Here is a 26,693-nt window from a genome sequence, read left to right on the forward strand (position 1 = left end):
CGTGTGTCTCTGTGTGTCTCTCCGTGTCTGTGTGTGTCTCCCTCCCCCTGTCTCCCCGTGTCTGTCTCTATGTCTCTGTGTGTCTCTCACCCCGTGACTGTGTCTCCCCGTGTCTCTCTGTGTGTGTGTCTCTCTGTGTGTGTGTCTCTCTGTGTCTCTCTGTGTGTCTCTGTGTGGCTGTGTGTCTCTCTCTCTGTGTCTCTCTGTGTCTCTCCCCGTGTCTCTCTCTCCCCGTGTGTCTCTGTGTGTCTCTCTGTGTGTCTCTATGTCTGTGTGTGTCTCTCACCCCGTGACTGTGTCTCCCCGTGTCTCTGTGTGTGTGTGTCTCTGTGTCTCTCTGTGTCTCTCTGTGTGTCTCTGTGTGTCTCTGTGTGGCTGTGTGTGTGTCTCTCTCTCCCCGCGTGTCTCTGTGTGTCTCTCCGTGTCTCTGTGTGTGTCTCTCTCCCTCTGTCTCCCCGTGTGTCTCTCTGTGTGTCTCTATGTCTGTCTCTGTGTGTCTCTCATCCCGTGACTCTGTGTCTCCCCGTGTCTCTCTGTGTGTGTGTCTCTCTGTGTGTCTCTGTGTGTCTCTATGTGGCTGTGTCTGTGTCTCTCTCTCTCCCTGTCTCGCCGTGTCTCTCTCTGTGTGTCTCTGTCTCTGTGTGTGTCTCTCACCCCGTGACTCTGTGTCTCCCCGTGTCTCTGTGTGTGTGTGTCTCTCTGTGTCTGTGTGTGTCTCTCTCTCTGTCTCTCTGTGTGTGTGTCTCTCTCTCTCTCTCTCTGTGTCTCTCTCCGTGGGGCTCCATGTCTGTCTCTGTGTGTGTCTCTCTCTGTGTCTCTCTGTGTCTCCCCGTGTCTCTCTGTGTGTGGGTCTCTCTATCTGTGTCTCTCTGTCTCTCTCTGTGTGTCTCTGTGTGGCTGTGTGTGTCTCTCTGTGTCTCCCCGTGTCTCTCTGTGTGCGTCTCTCTCTCTGTGTCTCTCTGTCTCTCTCTGTGTGTCTCCATGTCTGTCTCTCTGTGTGTGTCTCTCTCTGTGTGTCTCTCTCTGTGTGTCTCTGTGTGTCTGTGTGTGTCTCTCTGTGTGTCTCTCTCTGTGTGTCTCTGTGTGTCTGTGTGTGTCTCTCTGTGTGTGTCTCTCTGTGTGTCTCTCTCTGTGTGTCTCTGTGTGTCTGTGTGTGTCTCTCTGTGTGTGTCTCTCTCTGTGTGTCTCTCTCTGTGTGTCTCTGTGTGTCTGTGTGTGTCTCTCTGTGTGTCTCTGTGTGTCTGTGTGTCTCTCTCTGTGTCTGTGTGTTTTTCTCTGTGTGTCTCTCTGTGTCTCTCTGTGTGTGTTTGTCTCTCTCTGTGTGTCTCTGTGTCTCTCTGTGTCTCCCCGTGTCTCTCTGTGTGTGTGTGTCTCTCTCTGTGTCTCCGTGTCTGTCTCTGTGTGTCTGTGTGTGTCTCTCTGTGTGTCTGTGTGTGTCTCTCTCTGTGTGTCTCTCTCTGTGTGTCTGTGTGTGTCTCTCTCTGTGTGTCTCTCTCTGTGTGTGTCTCTCTGTGTGTCTCTCTCTGTGTGTCTGTGTGTGTCTCTCTGTGTCTCTCTCTGTGTGTCTCTCTCTGTGTGTCTCTCTGTGTCTCCCCGTGTCTCTCTGTGTGTGTGCCTCTCTCTGTGTCTCTCTGTGTCTCTCTGTCTCTCTGTGTGTGTGTGTCTCCGTGTCTGTCTCTCTGTGTGTGTCTCTCTGTGTGTCTCTGTGTCTGTCTGTGTGTCTCTCTCTGTGTCTCTCTGTCTCTCTCTCTCTGTGTGTCTCCGTGTCTGTCTCTGTGTGTGTGTCTCTCTCTGTGTGTGTGTGTCTCTCTCTGTGTCTCTCTGTGTCTCTCTGTCTCTCTCTGTGTGTGTGTCTCCGTGTCTGTCTCTGTGTGTGTGTGAGTAGCCACCGTCACCACGTTCTGCACGACCAGAATGTGGACAAGCGAATCCTCGTCCCCATGAATCACCTGTGGCCAAACCAGGCTCCCTACACCGTCTGTAACAGCTCTCTGAGTGAATACGGAGTGCTAGGTATAAGGCACTACCACTACCACCACTCTCTCTCTCTACACCGTGTGTAACGGCTCTCTGAGTGAATACGGAGTGCTAGGTATAAGGCACTACCACTACCACCACTCTCTCTGTCTACACCGTGTGTAACGGCTCTCTGAGTGAATACGGAGTGCTAGGTGTAAGGCACTACCACTACCACCAGTCGCTCTGTCTACACCGTGTGTAACGGCTCTCTGAGTGAATACGGAGCGCTAGGTGTAAGGCACTACCACTACCACCACTCGCTTTGTCTACACCGTGTGAGTGAATACGGAGCGCTAGGTGTAAGGCACTACCACTACCACCACTCGCTCTGTCTACACCGTGTGTAACGGCTCTCTGAGTGAATACGGAGTGCTAGGTGTAAGGCACTACCACTACCACCACTCGCTCTGTCTACACCGTGTGTAACGGCTCTCTGAGTGAATACGGAGTGCTGGGTATAAGGCACTACCACTACCACCACTCGCTCTGTCTACACCGTGTGTAACAGCTCTCTGAGTGAATACGGAGTGCTAGGTGTAAGGCACTACCACTACCACCACTCGCTTTGTCTACACCGTGTGAGTGAATACGGAGTGCTAGGTGTAAGACACTACCACTACCACCACTCGCTTTGTCTACACCGTGTGTAACAGCTCTCTGAGTGAATACAGAGCGCTAGGTGTAAGGCACTACCACTACCACCACTTGCTTTGTCTACACCGTGTGTAACGGCTCTCTGAGTGAATACGGAGTGCTAGGTGTAAGGCACTACCACTACCACCACTCGCTCTGTCTACACCGTGTGTAACGGCTCTCTGAGTGAATACGGAGTGCTAGGTGTAAGGCACTACCACTACCACCACTCGCTTTGTCTACACCGTGTGAGTGAATACTGAGTGCTAGGTGTAAGGCACTACCACTACCACCACTCTCTCTGTCTACACCGTGTGTAACGGCTCTCTGAGTGAATACGGAGTGCTAGGTATAAGGCACTACCACTACCACCACTCGCTTTGTCTACACCGTGTGTAACGGCTCTGTGAGTGAATACGGAGTGCTAGGTGTAAGGCACTACCACTACCACCAGTCGCTCTGTCTACACCGTGTGTAACGGCTCTCTGAGTGAATACGGAGTGCTAGGTGTAAGGCACTACCACTACCACCACTCTCTCTGTCTACACCGTGTGTAACGGCTCTCTGAGTGAATACGGAGTGCTAGGTGTAAGGCACTACCACTACCACCACTCGCTTTGTCTACACCGTGTGAGTGAATACGGAGTGCTAGGTGTAAGGCACTACCACTACCACCACTCGCTCTGTCTACACCGTGTGTAACGGCTCTGTGAGTGAATACGGAGTGCTAGGTGTAAGGCACTACCACTACCACCACTCGCTCTGTCTACACCGTGTGTAACAGCTCTCTGAGTGAATACGGAGTGCTAGGTGTAAGGCACTACCACTACCACCACTCGCTTTGTCTACACCGTGTGTAACGGCTCTCTGAGTGAATACGGAGCGCTAGGTGTAAGGCACTACCACTACCACCACTCGCTTTGTCTACACCGTGTGTAACGGCTCTGTGAGTGAATACGGAGTGCTAGGTGTAAGGCACTACCACTACCACCACTCGCTCTGTCTACACCGTGTGTAACGGCTCTGTGAGTGAATACGGAGTGCTAGGTGTAAGGCACTACCACTACCACCATTCGCTCTGTCTACACCGTGTGTAACGGCTCTCTGAGTGAATACGGAGTGCTAGGTGTAAGGCACTACCACTACCACCACTCGCTCTGTCTACACCGTGTGTAACGGCTCTGTGAGTGAATACGGAGCGCGAGGTGTAAGGCACTACCACTACCACCACTCGCTTTGTCTACACCGTGTGAGTGAATACGGAGTGCTAGGTGTAAGGCACTACCACTACCACCACTCGCTCTGTCTACACCGTGTGTAACGGCTCTGTGAGTGAATACAGAGTGCTAGGTGTAAGGCACTACCACTACCACCACTCGCTTTGTCTACACCGTGTGTAACGGCTCTCTGAGTGAATACGGAGTGCTAGGTGTAAGGCACTACCACTACCACCACTCGCTCTGTCTACACCGTGTGTAACGGCTCTCTGAGTGAATACTGAGTGCTAGGTATAAGGCACTACCACTACCACCACTCGCTCTGTCTACACCGTGTGTAGCGGCTCTCTGAGTGAATACGGAGTGCTAGGTGTAAGGCACTACCACTACCACCACTCGCTCTGTCTACACCGTGTGTAACGGCTCTCTGAGTGAATACGGAGTGCTAGGTGTAAGGCACTACCACTACCACCACTCGCTCTGTCTACACCGTGTGTAACGGCTCTCTGAGTGAATACGGAGTGCTAGGTGTAAGGCACTACCACTACCACCACTCGCTCTGTCTACACCGTGTGTAACGGCTCTCTGAGTGAATACGGAGCGCTAGGTGTAAGGCACTACCACTACCACCACTCGCTCTGTCTACACCGTGTGAGTGAATACGGAGTGCTAGGTGTAAGGCACTACCACTACCACCACTCGCTCTGTCTACACCGTGTGAGTGAATACGGAGTGCTAGGTGTAAGGCACTACCACTACCACCACTCTCTCTGTCTACACCGTGTGTAACGGCTCTCTGAGTGAATACGGAGCGCTAGGTGTAAGGCACTACCACTACCACCACTCGCTCTGTCTACACCGTGTGTAACGGCTCTCTGAGTGAATACGGAGCGCTAGGTGTAAGGCACTACCACTACCACCACTCGCTTTGTCTACACCGTGTGAGTGAATACGGAGTGCTAGGTGTAAGGCACTACCACTACCACCACTCGCTCTGTCTACACCGTGTGTAACGGCTCTCTGAGTGAATACGGAGCGCTAGGTGTAAGGCACTACCACTACCACCACTCGCTTTGTCTACACCGTGTGTAACGGCTCTCTGAGTGAATACGGAGTGCTAGGTGTAAGGCACTACCACTACCACCACTCGCTCTGTCTACACCGTGTGAGTGAATACGGAGTGCTAGGTGTAAGGCACTACCACTACCACCACTCGCTCTGTCTACACCGTGTGAGTGAATACGGAGTGCTAGGTGTAAGGCACTACCACTACCACCACTCGCTCTGTCTACACCGTGTGTAACGGCTCTCTGAGTGAATACGGAGTGCTAGGTGTAAGGCACTACCACTACCACCACTCGCTTTGTCTACACCGTGTGAGTGAATACGGAGTGCTAGGTGTAAGGCACTACCACTACCACCACTCGCTCTGTCTACACCGTGTGTAACGGCTCTCTGAGTGAATACGGAGCGCTAGGTGTAAGGCACTACCACTACCACCACTCGCTCTGTCTACACCGTGTGTAACGGCTCTGTGAGTGAATACGGAGTGCTAGGTGTAAGGCACTACCACTACCACCACTCGCTTTGTCTACACCGTGTGAGTGAATACTGAGTGCTAGGTGTAAGGCACTACCACTACCACCACTCGCTCTGTCTACACCGTGTGTAACGGCTCTCTGAGTGAATACGGAGTGCTAGGTGTAAGGCACTACCACTACCACCACTCGCTTTGTCTACACCGTGTGAGTGAATACGGAGTGCTAGGTGTAAGGCACTACCACTACCACCACTCGCTCTGTCTACACCGTGTGTAACGGCTCTCTGAGTGAATACGGAGCGCTAGGTGTAAGGCACTACCACTACCACCACTCTCTCCCTTCTCACCCCCCCGCTCCCCAGGGTTTGAGTTGGGTTTCGCCATGGCCAACCCCAACGCGCTGGTGCTGTGGGAGGCTCAGTTTGGGGACTTCCACAACACGGCCCAGGCCATCATCGACCAGTTCATCTGCTGCGGTCAGGCCAAGTGGGTGCGCCAGAATGGCATCGTCCTGCTGCTCCCCCACGGCATGGAGGGAATGGTACGGTCCACTACATTCATAACTTACACGTAACATAATCCCCCTACGGCATGGAGGGAATGGTACGGTCCACTACATTCACACACACACAGGTAACATAACCCCCCCCACGGCATGGAGGGAATGGTACGGTCCACTACATTCACACACGTAACATAACCCCCCCCCACGGCATGGAGGGAATGGTACGGTCCACTACATTCATAACTTACCCGTAACATAACCCCCCCCCCCCCCACGGCATGGATAGAATGGTACGGTCCACTACATTCACACACACAGGCAACATAACCCCCCCACGGCATGGAGGGAATGGTACGGTCCACTACATTCACACACGTAACATAACCCCCCCACGGCATGGAGGGAATGGTACGGTCCACTACATTCACACACAGTTAACACCCCCCCCCCCCCCCACGGCATGGAGGGAATGGTACGGTCCACTACATTCACACACAGTTAACATAACCCCCCCCACGGCATGGAGGGAATGGTACAGTCCACTACATTCACACGTAGCATAACCCCCCCACGGCATGGAGGGAATGGTACGGTCCACTACATTCACACACAGTTAACATAACCCCCCCCACGGCATGGAGGGAATGGTACAGTCCACTACATTCACACGTAGCATAACCCCCCCACGGCATGGAGGGAATGGTACGGTCCACTACATTCACACGTAACATAACCCCCCCACGGCATGGAGGGAATGGTACGGTCCACTACATTCACACGTAACATAACCCCCCCACGGCATGGAGGGAATGGTACGGTCCACTACATTCACACGTAACATAACCCCCCCACGGCATGGAGGGAATGGTACGGTCCACTACATTCACACGTAACATAACCCCCCCACGGCATGGAGGGAATGGTACGGTCCACTACATTCACACGTAACATAACCCCCCCACGGCATGGAGGGAATGGTACGGTCCACTACATTCATAACTTTACACGTAACTTAACCCCCCACCTCCACGGCATGGTATGGTCCACTCCATTCATCACACGTGTAACATAACCCCCCCTCCCGCATAGAGGACATGGTATAGTCCACCCCGCCTGTGTGCTGCTACTCGCTACTACTAACAGCACTTGCCCCTCGAGTCCGTTAAGAGGCTAAAGGGGAGACCTTTACCTTTGTATTTGTGGCATCAGGGCCCAGAGCATTCATCAGCCCGGCCGGAGAGATTCCTGCAGATGTGTAATGATGATCCTGACTCTGTACCGGTGAGTGTCACTCACCACTCACTCACCACTACTACTCACCACTCACTCACTCACCACTCACTCACTCACCACTCACTCACTCACTCAGATGTGTAATGATGATCCTGACTCTGTACCGGTGAGTGTCACTCACCACTCGCAAAAACACTCACCACTCACTCACACACACACTCACCCATCTACTCACCACTCACTCACTCACTCACCCACCACTCACCACTCACTCACTCACCACCCACTCACTCACTCACTCACCCACCACTCACTCACTCACCACCCACTCACCACCCACTCACCCACTCACACACACACCACTCACTCACACACTCACTCACCACTCACTCACTCACCACTCACTCACCCATCCACTCACCCACTCACACACTCACTCACCCATCTACTCACCACTCACTCACTCACCACTCACTCACTCACCACCCACTCACTCACCCACCACTCACTCACTCACCCATCCACTCTCTCACCACTCACAAAAACACTCACTCACACACCCACCACTCACTCACTCACCACTCACTCACTCACCACTCACAAAAACACTCACAACCCACTCACACACTCACTCACTCACCACTCACTCACTCACTCACCCATCCACTCACCACTCACTCACCACTCGCAAAAACACTCACCACCCACTCACACACTCACGCACCCATCTACTCACCACTCACTCACTCACCACTCACTCACTCACTCACCACCCACTCACTCACCCACCACTCACTCACTCACCCATCCACTCACTCACCACTCACAAAAACACTCACTCACACACCCACCACTCACTCACTCACCACTCACTCACTCACTCACCACTCACAAAAACACTCACCACCCACTCACACACTCACTCACTCACCACTCACTCACTCACCCATCCACTCACCACTCACTCACCACTCGCAAAAACACTCACCACCCACTCACACACTCACTCACTCACCACTCACTCACTCACCCATCCACTCACCACTCACTCACCACTCGCAAAAACACTCACCACCCACTCACACACTCACTCACTCACCACTCACTCACTCACCCATCCACTCACCACTCACCACTCGCAAAAACACTCACCACCCACTCACACACTCACACACCCACCACTCACTCACCACTCACTCACCACTCACAAAAACACTCACCACCCACTCACACACTCACTCACTCACCACTCACTCACTCACTCACCCATCCACTCACTCACCACTCGCAAAAACACTCACCACCCACTCACACACTCACTCACTCACCACTCACTCACTCACCCATCCACTCACCACTCACTCACCACTCGCAAAAACACTCACCACCCACTCACTCACCCACCACTCACTCACTCACCCATCCACTCACCACTCACTCACCACTCGCAAAAACACTCACCACTCACTCACACACTCACCCACCACTCACTCACCCACCACTCACTCACCACTCGCAAAAACACTCACCACCCACTCACACACTCACCCACCACTCACTCACTCACCCACCACTCACTCACTCACCACTCGCAAAAACACTCACCACTCACTCACACACTCACTCACCCATCCACTCACCCACTCACACACTCACTCACCCACTCACTCACTCACCACTCACTCACCACCCACTCACACACTCACACACTCACTCACCACTCACTCACTCACTCACCACCCACTCACACACTCACACACTCACTCACCACTCACTCACCACCCACTCACTCACCCACTCACTCACTCACCCATCCACTCACCACTCACTCACTCACCACCCACTCACTCACCACTCACTCACTCACCCACCACTCACTCACTCACTCATCCACTCACCCACTCACCACTCACTCACTCACCACTCACTCACCACTCACTCACCACTCACCCATCCACTCACTCACTCACCCATCCACTCACTCACTCACTCACCCACTCACTCACCCATCCACTCACCACTCACTCACCACTCACTCACTCACTCACCCATCCACTCACCACTCACTCACCACTCGCAAAAACACTCACCACCCACTCACACACTCACTCACCCACCACTCACTCACTCACCCATCCACTCACCACTCACTCACCACTCGCAAAAACACTCACCACTCACTCACACACTCACTCACCCATCCACTCACCCACTCACACACTCACTCACCCACTCACTCACTCACTCACCACTCACTCACTCACTCACCACCCACTCACACACTCACACACTCACTCACCACTCACTCACCCACTCACTCACCGCTCGCAAAAACACTCACCACTCACTCACACACTCACTCACTCACCACTCACTCACTCACCCACTCACTCAATCACTCACCCACTCACTCACTCACTCACCCATCTACTCACCACTCACTCACTCACCACTCACTCACTCACTCACCCACTCACTCACCCACCACTCACTCACTCACCCATCCACTCACCACTCGCTCACCCACCCACTCACTCACTCACCCACTCACTCACCCACTCACTCACTCACTCACCCATCTACTCACCACTCACTCACTCACCACTCACTCACTCACCCATCTACTCACCACTCACTCACTCACCACTCACTCACTCACCCATCTACTCACCACTCACTCACTCACCACTCACTCACCACTCACTCACTCACTCACCACTCACTCACTCACCCACTCATCACTCACTCACCCACCCACTCACTCACTCACTCACCCACTCACCACTCACTCACCACTCACTCACCACCCACTCACACACTCACTCACCCACCACTCACTCACTCACCCATCCACTCACCACTCACTCACCACTCGCAAAAACACTCACCACTCACTCACACACTCACTCACCCATCCACTCACCCACTCACACACTCACTCACCCACTCACTCACTCACCACTCACTCACTCACTCACCACCCACTCACACACTCACACACTCACTCACCACTCACTCACCCACTCACTCACCACTCGCAAAAACACTCACCACTCACTCACACACTCACTCACTCACCACTCACTCACTCACCCACTCACTCAATCACTCACCCACTCACTCACTCACTCACCCATCTACTCACCACTCACTCACTCACCACTCACTCACTCACCCACTCACTCACTCACCCACTCACTCACCCACTCACACACTCACTCACCCACCACTCACTCACTCACCCATCCACTCACCACTCGCTCACCCACCCACTCACTCACTCACTCACCCACTCACTCACCCACTCACTCACTCACTCACCCATCTACTCACCACTCACTCACTCACCACTCACTCACTCACCCATCTACTCGCCACTCACTCACCACTCACTCACTCACCCATCTACTCACCACTCACTCACCACTCACTCACCACTCACTCACTCACTCACCACTCACTCACTCACCCACTCATCACTCACTCACTCACCCACCCACTCACTCACTCACTCACCCACTCACCACTCACTCACCACTCACTCACCACTCACTCACTCACCACTCACTCACCCATCTACTTAATCACCACTCACTCACCACTCACTCACCACTCACTCACCCACTCACTACTCACTCACCCACTCACCACTCACTCACCACTCACTCACCACTCACTCACCACTCACCCACTCACCACTCACTCACCCACTCACCACTCACTCACCCATCAACTTACTCACCAACCCACTCACTCCTCACCCACTTATCCACCGACCCACACACTCACTCACTCATCCACTCACCCACTCACCACTCACTCACCCACTCACCACTCACTCACTCACTCACCACTCACTCACCAGTCACTCACCACCCACTCACCCACTCACCCACTCACCACTCACTCACCCACTCACGACTCACTCACCCATCAACTTACTCACCAACCCACTCACTCCTCACCCACTTATCCACCGACCCACACACTCACTCACTCACTCACCCACTCACCACTCACTCACCCACTCACCACTCACTCACCCATCAACTTACTCACCAACCCACTCACTCCTCACCCACTTATCCACCAACCCACTCACCCATCTACTCACCACTCACTCACCACTCACTCACTCACTCACCCACTCACTCACTCACTCACCCACTCACCACTCACTCACCACTCACTCACCACTCACTCACTCACCACTCACTCACCACTCACTCACTCACTCACCCATCTACTTACTCACCACTCACTCACCCACTCACCACTCACTCACCCACCCACTCACTCACTCACCCACTCACTCACTCACCACTCACCACTCACTCACTCACCACTCACTCACCCACTCACTACTCACTCACCCACTCACTACTCACTCACCCACTCAACCCACTCACTCACCACTCACTCACCACTCACTCACCCACTCACCCACTCACCACTCACTCACCCATCAACTTACTCACCAACCCACTCGCTCCTCACCCACTTATCCACCGACCCACACACTCACTCACTCATCCACTCACCCACTCACCACTCACTCACCCACTCACCACTCACTCACCCACTCACCACTCACTCACCCATCAACTTACTCACCAACCCACTCACTCCTCACCCACTTATCCACCGACCCACACACTCACTCACTCATCCACTCACCCACTCACCACTCACTCACCCACTCACCACTCACTCACTCACTCACCACTCACTCACCAGTCACTCACCACCCACTCACCCACTCACCCACTCACCACTCACTTACCCACTCACCACTCACTCACCCATCAACTTACTCACCAACCCACTCACTCCTCACCCACTTATCCACCGACCCACACACTCACTCACTCATCCACTCACCCACTCACCACTCACTCACCCATCAACTTACCAACCCACTCACTCCTCACCCACTTATCCACCGACCCACACACTCACTCACTCACTCACCCACTCACCACTCACTCACCCACTCACCACTCACTCAATCCATCAACTTACTCACCAACCTACTCACTCCTCACCCACTTATCCACCAACCCACTCACTCACTCACTCATCCACTCATGCACCCAGCCACCACCCGCTTAGTCACTCAGTCACTCACTCAGTCACTCACTCACCCACCCACTCATTCACCCACTCACCACCCGCTTAGTCACTCAGTCACTCACTCAGTCACTCACTCACCCACCCACCCACTCACCCACTCACCACCTGCTTAGTCACTCAGTCACTCACTCAGTGACTCACTCACCCACCCACTCACCCACTCACCACTCGCTTAGTCACTCAGTCACTGCTGATGATGATGATGGCACTGATGATGATGATACTGATGATGATGACTTTGCTGATGATGACACTGCTGCTGATGATGATGACAATGCTGATGATGGTGACACTGATGATGATGACACTGATGATGATGACACTGATGATGATGACACTGCTGATGATGATGACACTGCTGATGATGGTGACACTGATGATGATGACACTGATGATGATGATGACACTGCTGATGATGGTGACACTGATGATGATGACACTGATGATGATGATGATGACACTGCTGATGATGATGACACTGATGATGATGATGACACTGATGATGATGACACTGCTGATGATGGTGACACTGATGATGATGACACTGCTGATGATGATGACACTGCTGATGATGGTGACACTGATGATGATGATGACACTGATGACGATGACACTGATGATGATGATGACACTGATGATGATGACACTGATGATGATGATGACACTGATGATGATGACACTGCTGATGATGGTGACACTGATGATGATGACACTGCTGATGATGATGACACTGCTGATGATGGTGACACTGATGATGATGATGATGACACTGATGATGATGACACTGATGATGATGACACTGCTGATGATGATGACACTGATGATGATGATGGCACTGATGATGATGATGACACTGATGATGATGACACTGATGATGATGACACTGCTGATGATGGTGACACTGATGATGATGACACTGCTGATGATGATGACACTGCTGATGATGGTGACACTGATGATGATGATGACACTGATGATGATGACACTGCTGATGATGATGACACTGATGATGATGACACTGCTGATGATGACACTGCTGATGATGACACTGCTGATTATGATGATGATCATGATGACGATGATGATGATGATGACACTGCTGATGATGACACTGCTGATGATGATGATGATCATGATGACGACGATGATGATGATGACACTGATGATGATGACACTGCTGCTGATGATGATGACACTGATGATGATGATGGCACTGATGATGATGATGACACTGATGATGATGACACTGATGATGATGACACTGCTGATGATGGTGACACTGATGATGATGACACTGCTGATGATGATGACACTGCTGATGATGGTGACACTGATGATGATGATGACACTGATGATGATGACACTGCTGATGATGATGACACTGATGATGATGACACTGCTGATGATGACACTGCTGATGATGACACTGCTGATTATGATGATGATCATGATGACGATGATGATGATGATGACACTGCTGATGATGACACTGCTGATGATGATGATGATCATGATGACGACGATGATGATGATGACACTGATGATGATGACACTGCTGCTGATGATGATGACACTGCTGCTGCTGATGATGATGATGATGACACTGATGATGATGACACTGCTGCTGCTGATGATGATGATGACACTGCTGATGATGATGATGATGACACTGCTGATGATGATGACACTGCTGCTGATGATGATGATGACACTGCTGCTGCTGATGAAGATGATGATGACACTGATGATGATGACACTGCTGCTGCTGATGATGATGACACTGCTGCTGCTGATGATGATGATGATGATGACACTGATGATGATGACACTGCTGCTGCTGATGATGATGACACTGCTGCTGCTGATGAAGATGATGATGACACTGCTGATGATGATGACACTGCTGCTGCTGCTGACTGCAGAACGTGACAGAGGAACTCGCCACCCGTCAGCTTCACGACTGCAACTGGATCGTGGTCAACTGCTCCACGCCCGCCAACTATTTCCACGCCCTGCGACGGCAGATCCTGCTGCCATTCCGCAAGCCGGTCAGACACACACAGAGACACAGAGAGACACAGAGACACACAGAGACACACAGAAACACACACAGAGAGACACACACACAGAGAGACACACACAGAGAGACACACACACAGAGAGACACAGAGACACACAGAGACACAGAGAGACACACACACAGAGAGACACACACACAGAGAGACACAACTACTTTCACGCCCTGCGACGGCAGATCCTGCTGCCATTCCGCAAGCCGGTCAGAGACACACAGAGAGACACAGAGACACACAGAGACACACAGATACACACACAGAGACACACACAGACACACACACACAGACACACAGAGACACACAGAGACACACAGATACACACAGAGACACACACACACAGAGACACACACACACAGAGACACACAGATACACACACACAGAGAGACACACACACAGAGAGACACACACACAGAGAGACACACACACAGAGAGACACAGAGACACACAGAGACACACACAGAGAGACACAACTACTTCCACGCCCTGCGGCGGCAGATCCTGCTGCCATTCCGCAAGCCGGTCAGACACACACAGAGACACAGAGACACACAGAGACACACAGATACACACACAGAGACACACACAGACACACACACACAGACACACAGAGACACAGACACACACAGAGACACACACAGAGACACAGACACACACAGAGACACACACAGAGACACACACAGACACACACACACAGACACACAGAGACACAGACACACACAGAGACACACACAGAGACACAGACACACACAGAGACACACACAGAGACACACAGAGACACAGACACACACAGAGACACACACAGAGACACACAGAGACACAGACACACACAGAGACACACACAGAGAGACACAACTACTTTCACGCCCTGCGGCGGCAGATCCTGCTGCCATTCCGCAAGCCGGTCAGAGACACACAGAGAGACACAGAGACACAGAGACACACACAGAGAGACACACACAGAGACACACAGAGACACACAGAGACACACAGAGAGACACACACACACAGAGACACACAGAGACACAGAGACACACAGATACACACAGAGACACACAGATACAGACACACAGAGACACAGAGACACAGAGACACAGATACACACAGAGAGACACAGAGACACACAGAGACACAGAGACACAGAGACACACAGAGACACACAGAGACACACAGAGACACACAGAGACACACAGAGACACACAGATACACACAGATACACACAGAGACACACAGAGACACACAGAGACACACAGAGACACACAGAGACACACAGAGACACACAGAGACACACAGAGACACACAGAGACACACAGATACACACAGAGACACACAGATACACACAGAGACACACAGATACACACAGAGACACACACACACAGAGACACACACACACAGAGACACACAGATACACACACACAGAGAGACACACACACAGAGAGACACACACACAGAGAGACACACACACAGAGAGACACAGAGACACACAGAGACACACACAGAGAGACACAACTACTTCCACGCCCTGCGGCGGCAGATCCTGCTGCCATTCCGCAAGCCGGTCAGACACACACAGAGACACAGAGACACACAGAGACACACAGATACACACACAGAGACACACACAGACACACACACACAGACACACAGAGACACAGACACACACAGAGACACACACAGAGACACAGACACACACAGAGACACACACAGAGACACACAGAGACACAGACACACACAGAGACACACACAGAGACACACAGAGACACAGACACACACAGAGACACACACAGAGAGACACAACTACTTTCACGCCCTGCGGCGGCAGATCCTGCTGCCATTCCGCAAGCCGGTCAGAGACACACAGAGAGACACAGAGACACAGAGACACACACAGAGAGACACACACAGAGACACACAGAGACACACAGAGACACACAGAGAGACACACACACACAGAGACACACAGAGACACAGAGACACACAGATACACACAGAGACACACAGATACAGACACACAGAGACACAGAGACACAGAGACACAGATACACACAGAGAGACACAGAGACACACAGAGACACAGAGACACAGAGACACACAGAGACACACAGAGACACACAGAGACACACAGAGACACACAGAGACACACAGATACACACAGATACACACAGAGACACACAGAGACACACAGAGACACACAGAGACACACAGAGACACACAGAGACACACAGAGACACACAGAGACACACAGATACACACAGAGACACACAGATACACACAGAGACACACAGATACACACAGAGACACACACACACAGAGACACACACACACAGAGACACACAGATACACACACACAGAGAGACACACACACAGAGAGACACACACACAGAGAGACACACACACAGAGAGACACAGAGACACACAGAGACACACACAGAGAGACACAACTACTTCCACGCCCTGCGGCGGCAGATCCTGCTGCCATTCCGCAAGCCGGTCAGACACACACAGAGACACAGAGACACACAGAGACACACAGATACACACACAGAGACACACACAGACACACACACACAGACACACAGAGACACAGACACACACAGAGACACACACAGAGACACAGACACACACAGAGACACACACAGAGACACACAGAGACACAGACACACACAGAGACACACACAGAGACACACAGAGACACAGACACACACAGAGACACACACAGAGAGACACAACTACTTTCACGCCCTGCGGCGGCAGATCCTGCTGCCATTCCGCAAGCCGGTCAGAGACACACAGAGAGACACAGAGACACAGAGACACACACAGAGAGACACACACAGAGACACACAGAGACACACAGAGACACACAGAGAGACACACACACACAGAGACACACAGAGACACAGAGACACACAGATACACACAGAGACACACAGATACAGACACACAGAGACACAGAGACACAGAGACACAGATACACACAGAGAGACACAGAGACACACAGAGACACAGAGACACAGAGACACACAGAGACACACAGAGACACACAGAGACACACAGAGACACACAGAGACACACAGATACACACAGATACACACAGAGACACACAGAGACACACAGAGACACACAGAGACACACAGAGACACACAGAGACACACAGAGACACACAGAGACACACAGATACACACAGAGACACACAGATACACACAGAGACACACAGATACACACAGAGACACACACACACAGAGACACACACACACAGAGACACACAGATACACACACACAGAGAGACACACACACAGAGAGACACACACACAGAGAGACACACACACAGAGAGACACAGAGACACACAGAGACACACACAGAGAGACACAACTACTTCCACGCCCTGCGGCGGCAGATCCTGCTGCCATTCCGCAAGCCGGTCAGACACACACAGAGACACAGAGACACACAGAGACACACAGATACACACACAGAGACACACACAGACACACACACACAGACACACAGAGACACAGACACACACAGAGACACACACAGAGACACAGACACACACAGAGACACACACAGAGACACACAGAGACACAGACACACACAGAGACACACACAGAGACACACAGAGACACAGACACACACAGAGACACACACAGAGACACACACACAGAGAGACACACACACAGAGAGACACACAGAGAGACACACACACAGAGAGACACACACACAGAGAGACACACAGAGAGACACACACACAGAGAGACACACACACAGAGAGACACACACACACAGAGACACACACACAGAGACACACACACAGAGAGACACACAGAGAGACACAACTACTTCCACGCCCTGCGGCGGCAGATCCTGCTGCCATTCCGCAGGCCGGTCAGAGACACACACAGAGAGACACACACACAGAGAGACACACACACAGAGAGACACACACACAGAGAGACACACACACAGAGAGACACACACACAGAGAGACACACACACAGAGAGACACAACTACTTCCACGCCCTCCGGCGGCAGATCCTGCTGCCATTCCGCAAGCCGGTCAGAGACACACAGACACACAGAGACACAGAGACACACAGACACACAGAGACACACAGAGACACACACACACAGAGACACACACAGAGAGACACACACACAGAGACACACACAGAGAGACACACACACAGAGACACACAGAGACACACACACAGAGACACAGAGACACACAGATACACACAGATACACACACAGAGAGACACAGAGACACACACACAGAGACACAGAGAGATACACACAGAGAGACACAGAGACACACAGAGACACACACACAGAGACACACACAGAGACACACAGAGACACACACAGAGACACACACAGAGACACACAGAGACACAGAGACACACAGAGACACACAGAGACACACAAAGACACACAGAGACACACAGAGACACACAGAGATACACAGATACACACAGAGACACACAGATACACACAGACACACACACAGAGAGACACACACACAGAGACACACACAGAGACACACAGAGAGACACACACACAGAGAGACACAACTACTTCCACGCCCTGCGGCGGCAGATCCTGCTGCCATTCCGCAAGCCGGTCAGAGACACAGAGACACACAGAGACACAGAGACACACAGAGACACACACAGAGACACACAGAGAGACACACAGAGACACAGAGACACACAGAGACACACAGATACACACACACAGAGAGACACACACACAGAGAGACACACACACAGAGAGACACAGAGACACACAGAGACACACACAGAGACACACAGACACACACAGAGACACACAGAGACACACAGAGAGACACAGATACACACAGATACACACAGAGAGACACAGATACACACAGATACACACACAGAGAGACACACAGATACACAGAGACACACACAGAGACACACAGACACACACAGAGACACACAGAGACACACAGAGAGACACACACACAGAGAGACACAGAGACACACAGAGAGACACAACTACTTCCACACCCTGCGACGGCAGATCCTGCTGCCATTCCGCAAGCCGGTCAGAGACACAGAGACACACACACAGAGACACACAGAGAGACACAGAGACACACAGAGACACACAGAGACACACACACACAGAGACACACAGAGAGACACAGATACACACAGATACACACAGATACACACAGAGACACACAGATACACACAGAGACACAGAGACACACAGAGACACACAGAGACACACAGATACACACAGAGACACACAGAGACACACAGATACACACAGAGACACACAGAGACACACAGAGACAAACACACGCAGAGACACACAGAGACACACAGAGACACACAGAGACACACAGACACACACACAGAGACACACAGAGAGAGACACAGAGACACACAGAGAGACACACACACACAGAGACACACAGATACACACAGATACACACACAGAGACACACACAGAGACACACACAGAGACACACACAGAGACACACAGACACACACACACAGAGAGACACAACTACTTCCACGCCCTGCGGCGGCAGATCCTGCTGCCATTCCGCAAGCCGGTCAGAGACACAGAGAGACACACACACACAGAGACACACACAGAGAGAGACACAGAGACACACAGAGACACACACACAGAGAGACACACACAGAGATACACAGAGACACACAGAGAGACACACACACAGAGACACAGAGACACACAGAGACACACACACACAGAGACACACACAGAGACACACACAGAGACACACAGAGACACACACAGAGACACACACAGAGACACACAGAGACACACACACACAGAGACACACAGAGACACAGAGAGACACACAGAGACACACAGAGACACACAGAGACACACAGAGACACACAGAGAGACACAGATACACACAGAGACACACACAGAGACACAGAGACACACAGAGACACACAGAGACACACAGAGACACACAGAGACACACAGAGAGACACACACACAGAGAGACACAGAGACACACAGAGACACACAGAGACACACAGAGAGACACAGAGACACACACACACAGAGATACACACACACAGAGAGACACAACTACTTCCACGCCCTCCGGCGGCAGATCCTGCTGCCATTCCGCAAGCCGGTCAGACACACACAGAGACACACAGAGACACAGAGACACACAGAGAGACACAGAGACACAGAGACACACAGAGACACACACAGAGACACACAGAGACACACAGATACACACAGAGACACACAGATACACACAGATACACACACAGAGACACACACACACAGAGACACACAGAGAGACACACACAGAGACACACAGATACAGACACACAGAGACACACACAGAGACACAGAGACACACAGAGACACACACACACAGACACACACAGATACACACACAGAGAGACACACACACAGAGAGACACAGAGACACACAGATACACACAGAGACACACAGATACACACAGATACACACACAGAGAGACACACACACAGAGAGACACACACACAGAGAGACACACACACAGAGAGACACAGAGACACACAGAGAGACACAACTACTTCCACGCCCTCCGGCGGCAGATCCTGCTGCCATTCCGCAAGCCGGTCAGAGACACACAGAGACACAGAGACACAGAGACACACAGACACACAGACACACACACAGAGACACACAGAGACACAGAGACACACAGAGACACACAGAGAGACACACACACAGAGAGATACACACACAGAGAGACACAACTACTTCCACGCCCTGCGAAGGCAGATCCTGCTGCCATTCCGCAAGCCGGTCAGACACACAGAGACACACACAGAGAGACACACACACAGAGACACACAGAGACACACACACAGAGACACAGAGAGATACACACAGAGAGACACACAGAGAGAGACACAGAGAGAGACACAGAGACACACAGAGAGACACACACACAGAGAGACACACACACAGAGAGACACAGAGACACACAGATAGACACAGATACACACACACAGAGACACACACAGAGATACACACACACAGAGAGACACACACACAGAGAGACACACAGAGACACACAGAGAGACACACACAGAGACACACAGATACACACAGAGACACACAGATACAGACACACAGAGACACACACACACAGAGACACACAGAGACACACAGATACACACAGATACACACAGATACACACAGAGACACACAGACACACAGATACACACACAGAGAGACACACACACAGAGAGACACACACACAGAGAGACACAGAGACACACAGAGACACACACACAGAGAGACACAACTACTTCCACGCCCTCCGGCGGCAGATCCTGCTGCCATTCCGCAAGCCGGTCAGACACACACAGAGACACACAGAGACACACAGAGACACAGAGACACACAGAGACACACAGAGACACACACACAGAGAGACACACACACAGAGAGACACAGAGACACACAGATACACACAGATACACACACAGAGAGACACACACACAGAGAGACACACACACAGAGATACACAGAGAGAGACACACACACAGAGAGACACACACACAGAGAGACACACACACAGAGAGACACACACACAGAGAGACACACACACAGAGAGACACACACACAGAGAGACACACACACAGAGAGACACACACACAGAGAGACACACACACAGAGAGACACAACTACTTCCACGCCCTGCGGCGGCAGATCCTGCTGCCATTCCGCAAGCCGGTCAGAGACACACAGAGACACACACAGAGACACACAGAGACACACACAGAGAGACACAGAGACACACAGAGACACACAGAGACACACAGAGACACACAGAGACACACAGATACACACAGAGACACACACAGAGACACACAGATACACACAGAGACAAACACACGCAGAGACACACAGAGACACACAGAGACACACAGAGACACACAGAGAGACACACAGAGACACACAGAGACACACAGAGACAAACACACGCAGAGACACACAGAGACACACAGAGACACACAGACACACACAGAGACACACAGAGAGACACACAGAGAGACACACACACAGAGAGACACACACACAGAGAGACACACACACAGAGAGACACAGAGACACACAGAGAGACACACAGAGACACAGAGACACACAGAGAGACACACACACAGAGACACACACACACAGAGACACACAGATACACACAGATACACACACAGAGAGACACACACACAGAGAGACACACACACAGATACACACAGAGACACACAGATACACACAGATACACACAGAGACACACAGATACACACAGATACACACACAGAGAGACACACACACAGAGAGACACACACACAGAGAGACACAGAGACACACAGATACACACAGAGACACACAGATACACACAGATACACACACAGAGACACACACAGAGACACACACAGAGACACACACAGAGACACACAGACACACACACACAGAGAGACACACACACAGAGACACACAGAGAGACACAACTACTTCCACGCCCTCCGGCGGCAGATCCTGCTGCCATTCCGCAAGCCGGTCAGAGACACAGAGAGACACACAGAGAGACACACACACAGAGAGACACACACACAGAGAGACACACACAGAGACACACAGAGACACACAGATACACACAGATACACACACAGAGAGACACAGAGACACAGAGACACACAGAGACACACAGATACACACACAAAGAGACACACACACAGAGAGACACACACACAGAGAGACACAGAGACACAGAGAGACACACAGATACACACAGATACACACACAGAGAGACACACACACAGAGATACACACACAGAGAGACACAACTACTTCCACGCCCTGCGACGGCAGATCCTGCTGCCATTCCGCAAGCCGGTCAGAGACACAGAGACACACAGAGACACACACACACAGAGACACACACAGAGACACACACAGAGACACACACAGAGACACACACAGAGACACACACAGAGACACACAGAGACACACACACACAGAGACACACAGAGACACACAGAGATACACAGAGACACACAGAGACACAGAGACACACAGAGAGACACAGAGACACACAGAGAGACACAGAGACACACAGAGAGACACACACAGAGACACAGAGACACACACAGAGACACACACAGACACACACACAGAGACACACAGAGAGACACACAGAGACACACACAGAGACACAGAGACACACAGAGAGACACAGAGACACACAGAGAGACACACACAGAGACACAGAGACACACACAGAGACACACACACAGAGACACACAGAGAGACACACAGAGACACAGCGACACACAGAGACACACACAGAGACACAGAGACACACAGAGAGACACACACAGAGACACAGAGACACACAGAGACACACAGATACACACACATACACACATACACACAGAGACACAGAGACACACAGAGACACACAGAGACACACAGAGACACACAGAGACACACAGAGACACACAGACACACACAGAGACACAGAGACACACAGAGAGGCACACACAGAGACACACAGAGACACAGAGAGACACACACAGAGACACAGAGACACACAGAGACACACAGAGAGACACACATACACACAGAGAGAGACACAGAGATGCACAGACACATACAGAGACACACACAGAGACACAGAGACACTCAGAGAGACACAAACACAGAGACATAGAGACACACAGAGACAGAGAGACACACACAGAGAGAGACACAGAGACACACACACAGAGACACACAGAGACACAGAGACACACACAGACACACACACACAGAGACACACAGAGAGACACACAGAGAGACACACAGAGACACAGAGACACACAGAGACACACACAGAGACACAGAGACACACAGAGAGACACAGAGACACACAGAGAGACACACACAGAGACACAGAGACACACATAGACACACAGAGACACACAGATACACACAGATACACACACATACACACAGAGACACAGAGACACACAGAGACACACAGAGACACACAGACACACACAGAGACACACAGAGAGGCACACACAGAGACACAGAGACACAGAGACACACAGAGAGACACACACAGAGACACAGAGACACACAGAGAGACACATACACACAGAGAGAGACACAGAGATGCACACACACAGACACATACAGAGACACACACAGAGACACAGAGACACTCAGAGAGACACAAACACAGAGACATAGAGACACACAGAGACAGAGAGACACACACAGAGGCACACACAGAGACACACACAGAGATACACAGTGACACACACAGAGATACACAGAGAGACACACACAAAGACACAGAGAGACACACAGAGACACACACACAGATACACAGACACACAGAGATACACACAGAGACACACACAGAGACACACAGACACACAGAGATACACAGTGACACAGACTCACACACACACACACAGAGATACACAGAGAGACACACACAGAGATACACAGAGACACACAGACACACAGAGACACACAGAGAGATACACAGAGATACACACACAGAGATACACACACAGAGATACACACACAGACACACACAGACACACACAGAGACACATACAGAGATACACAGTGACACAGACTCACACACACACAGAGATACACAGAGAGACACACACAGACACATATACATACACACACAGAGACACATAGAGAGACACACACAGAGACACACAGAGACACACAGAGACACAGAGAGACACAGAGAGACACACACAGAGACACACAGAGAGATACGCAGAGATACACACAGACACACACAGACACTCACAGAGACACACACAGAGACACACACAGAGACACACACAGAGACACACACAGAGACACACACAGAGACACACACAGAGACACACACAGAGATACACAGAGAGACACACACAGACACATATACATACACACACAGAGACACACAGACACACAGAAAGACACACACAGAGACACACAGAGACACACAGACACACAGAGAGACACAGAGACACACACAGAGACACACAGAGAGATACACAGAGATACACACACATACACACACAGACACACACAGACACACAGAGACACACACAGACACACACACAGACACAGAGATACGTATACACAGACACACACACACACAGAAATACACACACACAGCACACACACAGACACACACACACACAGACACACACACAGACACACACACAGACACACAGAGAGACACACACACAGACACACACACAGACACACAGAGACACACACACACGGGGATACATACACACACACAGAGACACACAGACACACACGCATATACACGCAGAGATACACACACAGAGACACACACACAGAGACACACACACTCACACAGAGATACACACACACACACACACACAGACACACAGACACACAGAGAGACACACACAGACACACAGAGACACACAGAGAGATACATACACGCAGACACAGACACACACACACACAGACACACACACAGACACACACATACACACACACACAGACACACATAGATACATATACACAGACACACACACACAGAGATACACAACAACAAAAACAACCGCCATTCGCCACTAAGTGACGGTGACGTCACCACGACGCTTGTGCCAGGCCACGTGCACCTTGAGGCCACGTGAAGTGTCGAACGCCCGCGGGCAGGAGGTCACGGGGCAGACCCAGGTGCCACGGGTCGACTGACTGAGATGACTGGCTGATGCACCACCTGTGCCCAGCTACACGCAGAGATACATACATTGAGATACCTACCGAGATACATCTATACAAGAGATACTTATAGAGAAATATGCATAGAGCTACATACACAGAGAGATATATTTAGATACATACGTAGATACATATGTCTCCCCATGTCTCTCCCCCGTGTCTCTCTCTCCCCGTGTCTCTCTCCCCGTCTCTCACCCACCGTGTCTCTATCTCCCCGTGTCTCTCTCTCCGTGTCTCTCTCCCCGTGTCTCTCTCCCCGTGTCTCTCTCCCCGTGTCTCTCTCCCCGTGTCTCTCACTGTCCCCATGTCTCTCTCCCCGTGTCTCTCTCGCCGTGTCTCTCTCTGTCCCCATGTCTCTCTCCCCGTGTCTCTCTCGCCGTGTCTCTCTCTGTCGCCATCTCTCCCCGTGTCTCTCTCCCCGTGTCTCTCTCCCCGTGTCTCTCACTGTCCCCATGTCTCTCTCCCCGTGTCTCTCTCGCCGTGTCTCTCTCTGTCCCCATCTCTCACTGCGTCTCTCTCCCCGCGTCTCTCTCCCCATGTCTCTCTCCCCG

At 51.5% G+C, this 26,693-nt stretch overlaps 1 protein-coding gene across 3 annotated transcripts in view; it reads left to right on the forward strand.

The window, feature by feature from the left end:
- Positions 1 to 26,693, forward strand: part of LOC116937525 (2-oxoglutarate dehydrogenase complex component E1-like) — a 159,658-nt gene that overhangs the window by 95,460 nt on the left and 37,505 nt on the right. For all 3 annotated transcript variants that reach the window (XM_076054890.1, XM_076054889.1, XM_076054892.1), the window contains 4 exons: positions 1,886 to 2,013; positions 5,772 to 5,950; positions 7,124 to 7,195; positions 14,203 to 14,328. In XM_076054890.1, coding sequence (XP_075911005.1) covers positions 1,886 to 2,013; positions 5,772 to 5,950; positions 7,124 to 7,195; positions 14,203 to 14,328 — 505 coding nt within the window. The remainder of the gene's footprint in view (positions 1 to 1,885; positions 2,014 to 5,771; positions 5,951 to 7,123; positions 7,196 to 14,202; positions 14,329 to 26,693) is intronic.

The sequence above is a fragment of the Petromyzon marinus genome, chromosome 68 (assembly GCF_048934315.1).
Source record: "Petromyzon marinus isolate PM22_M1 ecotype Great Lakes invasive population chromosome 68, UKy_Petmar_22M1.pri1.0, whole genome shotgun sequence".
In the NCBI taxonomy this organism is placed as follows: domain Eukaryota; kingdom Metazoa; phylum Chordata; class Hyperoartia; order Petromyzontiformes; family Petromyzontidae; genus Petromyzon; species Petromyzon marinus.